At 41.6% G+C, this 14,004-nt stretch overlaps 1 protein-coding gene across 1 annotated transcript; it reads left to right on the plus strand.

Annotated features, from left to right (window-relative positions):
• The first annotated feature begins 1,306 nt into the window (after window positions 1-1,306).
• On the plus strand, window positions 1,307-13,730 carry LOC149282145 (5'-AMP-activated protein kinase catalytic subunit alpha-2). Its single transcript, XM_089498559.1, has 9 exons — window positions 1,307-1,400; window positions 4,271-4,412; window positions 7,317-7,410; window positions 8,104-8,248; window positions 8,875-8,962; window positions 10,260-10,484; window positions 11,646-12,150; window positions 12,678-12,804; window positions 13,495-13,730. The coding sequence occupies exons 1-9, from the start codon at window positions 1,307-1,309 to the stop codon at window positions 13,728-13,730; spliced, it is 1,656 nt and encodes a 551-aa protein (XP_089354685.1).
• The last annotated feature ends 274 nt before the right edge of the window (window positions 13,731-14,004 follow it).

Consider the following 14,004-nt stretch of genomic DNA (forward strand, 5'->3'; position numbering starts at 1 on the left):
CATCGGAGCCCAAGCGTCCGTGATTAAAAAACATATACTTGCCGGCAATAATCTGGCACGGCTGGGATATCCAGATCTAGAAGAAGAAAGAAGTCATCTCCAGAATGTGTGAACGCAGCAATCTTTCCATTCAGCCGGAGAATCGGGGGGGGGGGGGCAGGTGATCTGGGTAATGGTGACCAGGGGCAAACCTACAAAACCCTTCAAAATCAATCCTAGTTTATTTTTTCAGAAATCTTTGGGGGGTGTTTGACCTGCTTACAGGAAAAATAGATTTTGTATTACGGTAAAAAGAAGGGGGGGGGGGCAGAAGTGAATTCCTGCGCGGGGAAGACAAATCCCAGTTTTCAGTTTTGCGAAACTTAACGTTTTTATGGACGCGAGCCCAAAAACTTATGAATAAGGTCTTTTACTGTAGCTGTCGCACTTCTATAAATCCCAAATTGAAATGAAAAGAAAAGGGAGCATGCATCATTTAGTAAACATTGCCTTTTCTTTCAATGTGCCAGTGTTCCAATTCTATAGAAAACGAGAAACATAACTTAACGGCAGATCAGCCCCATCCGGCCCCTGTCTAGTCGCCCGTTTCTCCTGCTGTAAAGACCCAGAACCTATATCCTCACATAAGGCACTAAGCGCCTGTCCTGCAGCCTGTATTTCCGCGTAAACCCATTAGTTAAAGAAGCAGATATACTATATATGGAATGAAAAGCACATTTTGTCCATTAAAATAACATGAAATGGATCAGAAATGCAGCACAGAAGGGGTTAATGCTGTAAATGACTATTGTAGCTGGGAACAGCTGATTTTTAACGGAATCTCTTCATAGGCGCAGAGGCCCTTTATCACTCCCATCACTCCTGTGTCCCAATGGCCCTTAATCAGCCATTGTTCAATCCCAAAGCCAGTAAAGCCAGTAAAGCCATAAAAGAGAAAATTAAATGTAATCTTCGGGTACCCCGAAATGTGGAGCTCCATTCCCATCACCCCGAGGCAGGGAAAGGACTCTTGCAGAGAGAGAGAACACTCTGGGCACGGTGGCTGGCTGAGGGTGATGGGAGTGGCAGAGACGGTGTGTGTGCGGGGGGGGGCGCAGGCAGGCGGGGGGTACCTCGCTGAAGTAAATTAAACCCCTGCCCTTTCTTACCCCTCCCCCCACCCCCCTGTCCCACCGCGTCCCCGGGGCTATTCCTGACCGGTGCCCCCCCCCGTCCAGCTGTTCGGCTTGTCAGGTTTGACAAATGCCAGTCCCGGGCATCGCCTCTCCCAGCTGCATTGTGGGTACAGGGACAGCGGCATGCAAAGATGGCTGAGAAGCAGAAGCACGACGGGCGGGTTAAAATAGGACACTACATCCTGGGGGACACGCTGGGAGTCGGCACCTTCGGCAAAGTGAAAAGCTGAGTACATTTCGCGGCCGTTTTTTCGCCGCTTAGCGCAATGTTATCGATTCGGTGCGGAGGAGAGACGCTGCTAACATGCAGGGCGGGGAGCTGCGCAAGTTGCGTAACGCTGTGCACAGCGCGGGATACAGAAAGACCCCCTCGGTCCTTGCGCATCTCGGTTCGTGAATAGAGCGTACCTTGCTGTCAGTGTATAGAACGTCGGGAGGGAGGAGAAAGTGGATACACTGTAACGGGTTTTGCACTAATGCACCTGCCGGGGGGTCTGGAAGCAAGGGGGGGTCTGGGGGGCTTTCCGGTACTTTATTAGGGTTAATTAGTATTAAAGGTTACGTGAGAGGGTCAGGGGGTCCGCTTATTGAGAGGCCGCTGGGAGGGGGGTCCTGCTCCAAATACCTGAGAGATTTAATGAAGTGCAGGAGGGGAGATTATTTCAAAGGAGGATAAATATTACAACAAGAGGCCAGGATCTAACACTAGAGGGTCAGAGGCTGAGATGGAATGGATGGAAGTTTTACTTTACTGTAAGGGTGGTAGATAAGTGGAACAGCCTCTCAGCAGAAGTGGTAGAGGGTAATACAGTGAGGGGATTTAAAATTACATGGTATAGGCATACGGCTCCCGAATCTAAGACGAGACCAACGCCTGATTAAGGTTTTGAGTCTTTACAGTTGTTTGAGTTTCGGGGTGACGTTGTGTTCTGTCCCTGAGCATAAAGTAAAGGCGGAAAAATTTGATGTTTTGTGACAAGGCCCCATCAGAGCGTGATCGACATTTGCAGGGGCAGTATAGTGCTGGGGGTAGTTATTGGGGGCAGTAGAGCACTGGAGGTATATAAAAGGGGCGATGGAGTGCTGGGGGTATTTATTCAGGGCAGTAGAGTGCTGGGGGGTATTTAATCAGGGCAGTAGAGTGCTGGGGGGTATTTAATCGGGGCAGTAGAGTGCTGGGGGTATTTAATCAGGGCAGTAGAGTGCTAGGGGTATTTCATCGGGGCAGTAGGTACTAACGAGGCTGCTGATTGGCTTGTGGTCAGCACAGAAAACAAACTATGTTATGGGGGGGCAGAAATCTCTAATGGGACTTGAATGGCTGGCACGGCTTCGGCCGGGAAGTGGATGGGAAATCGTTCTCGTCGGCCGAGATGGCAGCGAGCGGCTTGCCTTCTGTAGTATTTATAGACGAGGAACGATTTGCCCCGAAGCAGGGAAGGTGAAAGCCTTAGAGGAGATCTCTGCCTCGCAACGTCTGTGGCTGCTGCAGAACCTCTTGGGAGGCCGAGCTATACCGATTTGTATAGCGCCATCATATTCCGCAGCGCTGTACAATATAAATATGTACCTACTTTCAAAATATTTTCCCGCGATCGTGTATTTTTCTCGTTAAATTAGTACAAATAATATTCCCCAGTAATATGCAGTTACGAAAAAAAAGCTTTTAGTGCCTCGGAATCCGTTGCAGGAATACCTAGGGATTTTATTAACAAGATGTAGACGTTTTGGGTAATTGTTGTTTATGAGCTGTTTCTTGGAGGACCCTTTAACCTTGCTAAAAATAGCGTCCAAAACAGACCAAAACAAACACATCGCAGCATGTTTCCCAGCGGAAGTTGTTTTTAGCAAATACATGAAAAAGTATCCATGGTTTTGTTGAATAATATAAAATCTGAATTAAATAATGTACAGTGCAGGTTAAAGGGATCAACAACGAACGCATATTAAAGAGCGTTCTTCAACCTATATAAATAAGAAAATATAAAGTCACTTCACTTTTGGGGAAGCTGCAGCTCCAGAGCTGCAACACAACTATCCCTCGGTGGTTCCGTTTCCCCAGCATTGATTGGCTGCTTAAAGTAGCCAATCGGTGGCAGGAAAGCTCTCCCATTAAAATCAATAGAAGCGGTTTCTGCGTGGGACTATTCTACGTGGAAGCGACCTGCAGGAGATGTTGGGGAATAAAATGCCAATTCGTGGATTGGGGGACAAAATTAACCCCTCGCATTTTAAAAAAGGGCGCCATAAAAATGTAAAGGGACCACCCAGCACGGCCTACATTAAAGTCCTTATAATGGCTGGAGGCTGCCTTTAAAGAGCAAATCTCATCATTTTCCATTTTTATGTTGGTGTCATTTTATAAAGTGTATTGGATTTTATCGTTAGTATTGTCAGTTTCTATAAAATACATTATTTTTTTTAATTGATGAGTATTTACTACCGTATATGACTTTACTAACTGAGCGTAAGCTTAGCAAAACAGGGTCCTCTTCTATCAGAATTATCTAATGTTTGTTCAGGTTACTGTTTATTATAATAATTATTATTATTATTATCTTTTATTTATATAGCACCAACATTTTACGCAGCGCTTAATACAATACATATATTCCCTCGGGGTATGACAAGACGAGAATGGACAAAATGAGACAAACCGAGACATTATTTTATATATTGTTCATTTTAATGTGATTGTTAATTTAGTCTTTGCCGTCCGCTGTAATAGTGCTGCAGGAGCTGCTGAGAATCTGTTAAATAAATATAATAATAATAATTCTAATAATCATTTGAGAATATAGCTCCTACTTTTTCAGTCTGTCAAATAAAGTCCTTATATCACGGCGATAATGTTTTCACATTTCATTTTATTTATATTCTAGCCTCAGGGCTGGATTGGTACCCATACCAGATTATACCAGAGTTTAGCCTTGTGTTTACTGGGTGGAATACCATGAAAGTGTGTCTATGCTTTATAAACGACCAGCAATTAATATCAAACTAATTACCGGTAATTCTGATAATAGAACCACGTTTTAAATCTAATTCATGTATATGGGGTGAGAGAGATTTTAACGCATGTTTTCTTTCTTCAGTGGGCGAACATCAGCTCACAGGGCATAAGGTAGCAGTGAAAATTTTAAATCGGCAGAAGATCCGGAATTTGGACGTTGTTGGCAAAATCAAGCGTGAAATTCAAAATCTAAAGCTATTCCGTCACCCGCACATTATCAAATTGTAAGTGTCAGAATATTAAAATATATAGATTTGGGTTTTTTTAAACAAACACGGGGAACCAGTGGTTGCACATCTTCAAACATATATGTTTGTTTTTTTTCAGGTCTACGACCACTGGTTTATGTGTTGAAAAAAAAAATAATAGTTATAAATATGATTATTATTATTATTAACAATATAATTGATCCCACTTTATGTACGTAGATGAATTATATATTTCTTTATTATTATTTATATTAAAATATAGATTTATTTTTTTTAAACACAGGGCACCAGTTGTTGCACATGTTATATAATATAAATGAAAATATAAATGTTTTTTTTTCAGGTCTATGACCACTGGTGCCCTGTGTTTAAAAAAGAAATAATAATAATAATAATAATAATAATAATTAACAACCACAATGTAATGAATCCCACTTTAGGTACATAGATTTATTATTATTATTATTATTATTATTATTATTATTATTATTAACAACATAATTAATCTATGTACCTAAAGTGGGATTAATTATATTGATATTGATAGTTCAGAAATTAAAATGTTTGCATGAAACTCTTTTCAGCTTTTCTTTAGGTGTAATGTAACCTGTGGGTGTATTTGATTGGCCTTCTGTTTCTATGTTCCCGTTTGTGTTTAATGTAAGGCCTTATGTTTTTGTTTCAAGTATCTTAGTTACTATGTTACCCTCTAATATAAAGAATTACTCTTTTTGTTACAAGCAAGAATATATATCATAGGATAAACATTACAGAAATAAGATCTCTTTGTGTATTCCAGTAATACTTGTTTTCTAAAATGAACCAAAGACAGAGAGGTTACAGGGCTTCTTAAAATAGCATGACACTTATCATAACATACATAAAATATTACCGTATTTGCTCGATTATAAGACGACCCTGATTATAAGACGACCCCCCAAATCTTAATATTAATTTAGGAAAAAAAGAAAAAGCCTGAATATAAGACGACCCTATAGGAAAAAAGTTTTACCAGTAAATGTTAATTCATTTAAACACTTTTTTTAATAAAAGCTATGCTTGAGAAAAATATTTTGGTTTTATTTCCTATTTTCCAACCTGTCCCCCAGTTATGCACATCTGCCCCAGAAGTGCCTTATACCCCCTATATGCCACTGTGCCCCATGATATGCCTTTTAACCCTCTAAATGCCACAGTGCCCCATAATATGCCTTTTAACCCTATATGCCACTGTGCCCCATGATATGCCTTTTAACCCTATATGCCACTCTGGCACTTAGAGGGTTAAAAGGCATATTATGGGGAAGAGTGGCATATAGGGAGGTTTAAGGCATTTCAGGAGGCAGAGTGGCATTAAAGGGGTTAAAAGGCATTTCACAGAGCACTCTGCCTCCAGAAATGCCTCAAACCCACATTTAACACTCCCCCTCCCTCCTCCAAACTTACCGGTGCTTCTGAGTTGGGGGGGGCGCATAACACAGGAGGGTCCAGGTCCCCTGCATCTGAGCCCCAGGTGCTTAGTCCGGGCAGCATGTAGAGCTCCACGCGAATCGCGTAGAGCTCTAAGCACCGGGGACTCAGAAGCACCGGTACGTTGGAGGGGGCATAACACAGGAGGATGCAGGTCCCCTGCATCCTCCTGTGTTATGCCCCCCCCTCCAACTTACCGGTGCTTCTGAGTCCCCGGTGCTTAGTCCGGGCAGCGTTTAGAGCTCTACGCGACTAAGCACCGGGGACTCAGATGCACCGGTAAGTTGGGTCGGGGGTTAACACAGGAGGATCCAGGTCCCCTGCATCTGGGTCCCCAGTGCTTAGTCCGGGAAGCGTGTAGAGCTCTACGCGATTGTATCGCGTAGAGCTCTACACGCAGCCCGGACTAAGCACCGGGGACTCAGAAGCACCGGTAAGTTGGGGGGGGGGATTAACACAGGAGGATCCAGGTCCTCTGCATCGCTGCGGGGGATCTGGATCTTAGTCTCATAATCAGACCTATTTGAGGTCTGATTATAAGACGACCCTGATTATAAGACGAGGGGTATTTTTCAGAGCATTTGCTCTGGAAAAAACCTCGTCTTATAATCGAGCAAATACGGTACTTACCACACCTTACAGAGAAATGTATCTTCCTGTGCTACGGTAATGTAAGGAAGTTTTTCTTTACAGAGAGGGTGGTAGGTAAGTGAAACAGCCTCCCAGCAGAAATGGTAGAGGCTAATACAATGAGGGAAGTTATATGTGCATGGGATAGGCATATGTCTCCCAAAGTAAAATTTTATCTAAGATTTAGGATAGAAATATTAGGAGTTATGTGACCAAGATGCACAGGGCTGGATGATGGACCGGCCCTGGCACTTTAAGGCCAGCAGCCACCTGATGACATCAGTGTTGGTAATGGGTGGACATGGATACAGCAGCATTTGCCCAGTGTGCCAGATGGCCAGTCTGGGCCTGCAGGTGCATTGCAATGGTAGCATATAAAAATAACAAGTATATATGGAGAAAATTATTATTATTAAAAAAATGAAATAACTAAAAATATAATAATAATTATAATAATAAAGAAGAGGATGTCAATTAAAAAAAAGAGACAAGGTTCATCAAGTTTGACCCTTCCAAGACCCCATAGCTGTTGATACAGAAGAAGGCAAAAAAACAATAAAATGTGCATTCATATTCTCCCAATCTTTTTTTTTTTCTTTAAAACAATTAAATAATTCACTGGATAAAAATAATCTAGGCTAAAGTAAAATTGTTGTAACTGCCGGTGTGCCCCCCTCCCTAGAAAGGCATCCAATGTTTTTGAAAATATTAATTGCATTCACGCCACTTGGTGAATTCCGCAACTTAACTGCCCTGAGGCAGAGCTGTATTACCGGGCGATATTCCTACTGTATTTGAATTTATATTATTTTTCCCAAGGTACCAGGTTATCAGCACGCCGACGGATTTCTTCATGGTCATGGAGTACGTGTCCGCCGGGGAATTATTCGATTATATCTGCAAACATGGACGGGTAATCCAAGCAATTTATTTTAGGCCAGCATTTCAAATATACCTAACAATATAAATGAATATACATAGAAGTGGAAATGTGCAAGGAGGCAGGGTGGGGGTGGGGGGGTCACGTTCTCCCTAGGCTGCTCTTATTTCGTTTGGCGACGCATTTAAGTAATACATGTTCCTGATCACCATCTATACAGCGCGTCACTGCATTATGAAGTATTGGTTCAGATTGGGTCCTGAAATGTGCGGCTGCCAGCTTTATACATACTATAAAAAGTATGTATCCAGCAGGAGGCAACACGCATCTCATTTAGTAGACCATGGCCTTAAAGTGCCAGGGCCGTTTAGGCATCCTCAGTCTGGCCCTGATTTGGTTTCTTAACTTTGGTTTTAGATACCCCTTCCACCCACGCCTGACTTTGCACCGCACATTCAATCAAGTTCCATCCATATTCTTCTCATTGTCCATCACGCTACTCGCGTTCCATGTCCTTCCTACAGATCTTTTTACATTTTTAAAGCACGGCGCCTAGGGCCACCTACTGATTAAGCCCCTCTGCTTATACGCTACTTATTCTGGGCTCAGGGACCTTCCAAACATAATTAAGGGCTTTTCTTGCTGTTTTGGCTTGTTTTGCGCTGTACAGAACGCAAGAATGTTGGGTTACTTTGTAACTAAGGAGTAACGCTAATGGTTTTCCAGGTTGAAGAAGCGGAGGCGAGGCGCCTCTTCCAGCAGATCCTCTCCGCGGTAGATTACTGTCACAGGCATATGGTCGTCCACCGAGATCTGAAACCCGAGAACGTGTTGCTGGACGGACAGATGAATGCCAAGATTGCAGATTTTGGTATGTGACTCTGCAAGCCTTCCAGGAACGCAGCCAAGAAGCAGGTCACTTTCTGAAGGTTATCTCCGCAGCTTGGTTCAGAACACTGCATGTTTAACCCACTGAAAGCCAGAAGGAAATGATCCCTTTGCCAAAAATTCCAAAAATCACATTTTTTGCCACCCCGTTAACCCCTTCAGTGCGAGGGAAATGCATTGCTCTTCGATATCTTAAAACCTTTTTTTGACTTTATTTTTAGATTTTTGGGTAAAATATTATAAGTACTCCAGAGTTGTAGAAGTTTTACACCAGAAAAAATAGATATAGCCGTATTATCCCAAGAGAAAATGAAGTCTTTAGCTTAAGTCAGGGGCCTCTTCATCTAAAGAAGGGACCTCTGAGATCCCGAAACATATTTAAGTTTAAGTTAATTTCTAAGTCGGCTGAATAAAGCGTCTCAACTTCAAATAAGACGCCATACATTTTTCACATACCTTGTATAGTAAACTTCGCTTTGAAAGTTCCTGATTCCTTACTAATAGACCAACAAATGTTAGAAAAACACGGTGCTTTAAGTTAAAATAAACATCTAATTTACAATTTAAAGCTCAAACAATTTAATGCATAATTGGCATAATTCTCCTTAGGACTGTCTAACATGATGTCAGATGGGGAGTTCCTGCGCACCAGCTGCGGTTCTCCCAATTACGCCGCGCCGGAAGTCATATCAGGGAGGTATGGATTTTGCTTGATTTATTTAACCCTTTGTGGACAGGTAATTGATTGTAAATGCATAAATTGGAACTGTTACAATGTATCTCAAGATTGTAAGCTTGCAAGCCGGGCTCTCTCCACCTAATGTATCGGTTTGTCTTAGTCTGTCAATTCTCCTCTTGTCAGACCCCTTGAATATTTGTATTGTATTAAGCGCTGCATAAAATGTTGGTGCTATATAAATAAAAGATAATAATAAGAATAATAAGAATAATCCAGATGTCATAAATGTAGCTATTCATGACAGTGTACATTGTGTATGCCAGATACAATCTTATTTATATTTATATATATATTAAAAAAGAGGCATATGTAGTTAAAAAAAGAGAGTAAAAGTTGTGGCTGGTTTAATTCCAGTAACATTGATTCAGGCTGCAGAAATCCAGCGAAGACGGGGTTAATGTTGTAAATGACTATTGTAGCTGGAAACGATTTTTTTATGGAATCTCTTCATAGGCGCACAGAGGCCCTTTAACACTCCTGTGCTCCAATGACACTTTATCACTCCCATCACTCCTGTGTTCCAATGACACTTTATCACTCCCATCACTCCTGTGTTCCAATGACCCTTTATCACTCCCATCACTCTTGTGTTCCAATGGCCCTTTATCACTCCCATCACTCTTGTGTTCCAATGGCCCTTTATCACTCCCATCACTCCTGTGTTCCAATGGCCCTTTATCACTCCCATCACTCCTGTGTTCCAATGACCCTTTATCACTTCCATCATTCCTGTGTTCCAATGACCCTTTATCACTTCCATCACTCTTGTGTTCCAATGGCCCTTTATCACTCCCATCACTCCTGTGTTCCAATGGCCCTTTATCACTCCCATCACTCCTGTGTTCCAATGGCCTTTTATCACTCCCATCACTCCTGTGTTCCAATGGCCTTTTATCACTCCCATCACTCCTGTGTTCCAATGGTCCTTTATCACTCCCATCACTCCTGTGTTCCAATGGTCCTTTATCACTCCCATCACTCCTGTGTTCCAATGGCCCTTTATCACTCCCATCACACCTGTGTTCCAATGGCCCTTTATCACTCCCATCACTCCTGTGTTCCAATGGCTCCTTTTGTTCTCTAATCCAAGTTTAAGTTTAAAATTGTTTTGCAATTATTGTTACAGCTGAGTGACCCCAAACCTTTTCTCCCACGCATAACATTATTAAGGAGTAAGTGTATACAATTCTCGTATTGTTACATGTGTATAAAGCTGAGAATTGACCCCAAACTTTTATCACTTTTATTTGCGCAGACTGTACGCTGGCCCTGAGGTTGATATATGGAGCTGTGGGGTAATACTCTATGCCCTCCTGTGCGGGACTCTCCCGTTCGACGATGAACACGTTCCAACGTTATTCAAGAAAATAAGAGGAGGCGTATTCTACATCCCCGAGTACTTGAATCGCTCTGTTGCGACCTTGTTGATGCACATGCTGCAAGTCGACCCACTGAAACGCGCTACAATAAAAGATATAAGGTAATATTCATGTACGTTCTCAAATACAAACAGGCCTATTCTCGTGAAAACACTCCATTTAGTGAATAAACGCCAAAAGGTCCAGTAGTGGGTAAATAGAGTACAAAAAGTAATTTAATACGTGAGATTCAGGTACATATAATTTTATATATATATATATATATATAATCAATCATGTGTGTGTTTAGTATTGGTGTAGTGTGGAAATAATGTTATCATAACTGCTACCTTTGACAAGTTCTTTCACGATGCAGAATGTATTAACACATAAACGAAGACATACAATTAAATTTCTTCTTCCCAGTCTCATACTCCTTTTGACAATCCCAAAGAGTAGACAATTAGATCTATACAAATATAGGACTTTAATCATTTGTTATGGTATCAATAGTGAGTTACCATAGAAAAAAAATGGTATCATATGGAACATTGGATTACGGACAATTTTCCACATCCTCAATTAGATGACAACAACATCAAGGAACATTTGTTAACTTTTTACGGCTGCTCAGCTGTGAACACTTTAGTGACCTTTCCCTTTCAGAAAGGAATTTAAAAAATTGTCATTGGCAACCAATGTTTGAAGGGGCTTTTTTTTTTCACGTCTTCCTTTTTTTTCTGCAAATGAGACGTGTTTCATACACAGACCTTGGATTAAGAGTCTCAAAGAGCTCTCTAAGCTTTTGGACAGTTACTAAGAAATCAACGAGGTCAATAATGTCCTCTGACAGTTGGAGTAATTAATTGCCAGAGAAAAGTGGTTAGGGAAGGTTGGTATAGTTGAGGATTTAACCCCTTCATGACAAAGCCTGTACATGTATGGGCTCACAATGCACTGGTTTTAATGGGTTTAAGGACAACCCATTGTACTTACGGGGTTAAAGGAGACGGTAAGTAAAATGAAGAGTCTTAAAAGGTTTCGAACTATAACGTTATTCATACATAAAAGACTCACCTTTGGTCTTGAACATGAACAGAATCTGGTCGGAACAGCTTCCCTTAAAAGTATTACATTTTTCATGAAATATAGTTTATTTTTGCATTGTCCATAAGATTAGAAACCCAACATCAGGTCACTTTGTATCTACAGATCAATCACTCCTTGCATAGACTTTCATATATAAGAAAGTTCTGATGATTTCGGTTATTTCTACTCCACAGAGAACACGAGTGGTTCAAGCAGGATTTGCCCAGTTACTTGTTTCCCGAGGACCCCTCGTATGATGCCAACGTTATTGACGACGAGGCGATAAAGGAAGTGTGCGAAAAGTTCGAATGCACAGAGTCGGAAGTCATGAACAGTCTATACAGCGGTGACCCTCAAGACCAACTTGCTGTAGCGTACCACCTCATAATAGACAACCGAAGAATTATGAACCAAGCCAGTGAGTTCTACCTGGCATCCAGCCCACCCACAAGCTCGTTCATGGACGAATACTCCATGCACATGACGTCTGGCATCAAGCCACATCCGGAACGAATGCCTCCGCTAGTAGCAGATAGCCCCAAAGCAAGATGTCCCTTAGATGCGCTGAACACCACCAAACCCAAACCTTTGGCAGTGAAAAAAGCAAAATGGCACCTGGGAATCCGTAGCCAGAGTAAACCGTACGATATCATGGCAGAAGTCTACCGGGCCATGAAGCAGCTTGACTTTGAATGGAAGGTACGTTATCTTACATCAGCCATCTACTGGAGTAGATAAAGAAGCATAACATCATTAAAGAAGTCCACTTTATGTCTAGCAGTTTACTTTGGGAAATACTACATAAAAGGTGTGCACTGTCTTAATGACCTGCACGTCTCTGTTACTATTAAGCGTGTGATGTACAGAACGAATCCACATGGTGTGTGATTGTGTACAGGCATGGCTGCATGTATCAACACATTTAATTGTTATTTTTCAAGCCCGCTCAGGGGTTTCCTTTCTTTAAAAAAATAAATAAATAAATAATGATGCAAGGACTTCAGTTTACAAAAAAAAAAAGACCCTTATCCTGGTTGCCAAGATGAATGATCGCACACAAAACATAAAGCAATATAGTTTGGGATTACGGAATCCTAGAAGCTACAAGAAGAGGCAAGAATTCCGCACAAAGATTTTTCAAACTTCAAAGCCCTATCCAACAAAAAATAAAAATGCCTTTTATTGTTCTTTCTCCGTTTATGCTGTCGGCTAATTTCTTTTCCCAGGCGGTGAACCCGTATCATCTGAGGGTGAGAAGAAAAAACCCAGTGACCGGCCACTACGTGAAAATGAGCCTTCAGCTGTACCAGGTCGATAATCGCAGCTATCTGCTGGACTTCAAAAGCATTGACGGTAGGATACATTGTTTCAAGACGCTTTAGGGAAATTGAGCAGACATATAAAAGGTTATCGATATCACATACGCTATATTAAAATGTAGCGAGATATGGAGGCTTTGATGTCCGTTGATGTATGCAGTACAACACATTTGTCATAAATACATCATTTTAGATTAAGATTTCAAGCATCTCATCCCTTCGAAAGGGAGAAGTTTTTATTTTTAACGAGGAATATGTCAAAGTTGTTGAGTGGTACGGCTGAATTAGTTCCAGTATTCAGGGAAGGAGGATCTGCCCCGACGTGAGGGCCGTGAAGTATTAGTATATACACTTTCTGCACATGCTCAGTAGGACTCGCACCGGAGTAACTGAAGCAGCAGCCAATCCCATGTATGCTAGGAAAACATCAGCGATCAGATAGCAAGCATGCGATTGGCTGCAGCTCCTGCCATTTAATAGAGGCGACCATTGACTCGAATGGGAGTTCTATTAAGGATGCGCTAGAAAGCATACTGAAGTATGCTCCCTCCGTTCAGACACAAACTCACTTTACAGCTTCTTCTACTCGTTGTGTACTATAGGTTTATAAGTTGAAAAAATAAAAAGAAAGAGGCAAGAGCCTCTTTACAGATAATCTACTCCTGGAAGCTTATTATTATTTTTTGCATTTCTATGCATTTTTTTTTTTGCATTATTCTCGCAGATGAAGCCATGGAACATAAATCCGGCTCTTCAACGCCCCAGCGTACCTGTTCCGCTGCCGGCCTGCACAGACCAAGACTGAGCGCCGACTCAACCATCTCGGAGTGTCTGCCACAAAGCGCGCCTCTCTTCGGCTCCCTTACGGGAAGTTTTACGGCAGTGACGCCCCGGTCAGGCAGCCATACGATGGATTTCTTTGAAATGTGTGCCAGCTTGATCACCACATTAGCTCGTTAAAAAGCTAAGTGACCCCCCCCCCCACACTCACACACACATTATTTAATTAGGCAATGTAAATATAATTTTTTTTAGCGATACAAAGTTTGACTTGGTCATTGTGTACAGTTCAACCAATCGAGCGTCTGCACACAATTTTAATTTTTAAAGAGCTGCTGTTAAATGTGGATACTATAGAAAATGTTCTTTTAAATCCATTTGTAATAACTTTCTTTAAACAAGCGGTTTTTTTTTTTTAAATGTGCCGATTTATATAGTAAGCAACTGATTTATT

The sequence above is a fragment of the Sceloporus occidentalis genome, unplaced genomic scaffold (genome assembly GCF_023333645.1).
Source record: "Sceloporus occidentalis isolate IW3139 unplaced genomic scaffold, rSceOcc1.0.p SCAF_122, whole genome shotgun sequence".
Lineage (NCBI taxonomy): Eukaryota > Metazoa > Chordata > Lepidosauria > Squamata > Phrynosomatidae > Sceloporus > Sceloporus occidentalis.

Excerpts from the sequence above, each read along its gene's own strand:
- LOC149282145 (XM_089498559.1), top strand. The coding sequence starts at position 1,307 with ATGGCTGAGAAGCAGAAGCACGACGGGCGGGTTAAAATAGGACACTAC. Across the intron at positions 7,411-8,103 it reads ATATCTGCAAACATGGACGG|GTTGAAGAAGCGGAGGCGAG; the intron begins GTAATCCAAGCA and ends ATGGTTTTCCAG. Across the intron at positions 10,485-11,645 it reads GCTACAATAAAAGATATAAG|AGAACACGAGTGGTTCAAGC; the intron begins GTAATATTCATG and ends TCTACTCCACAG.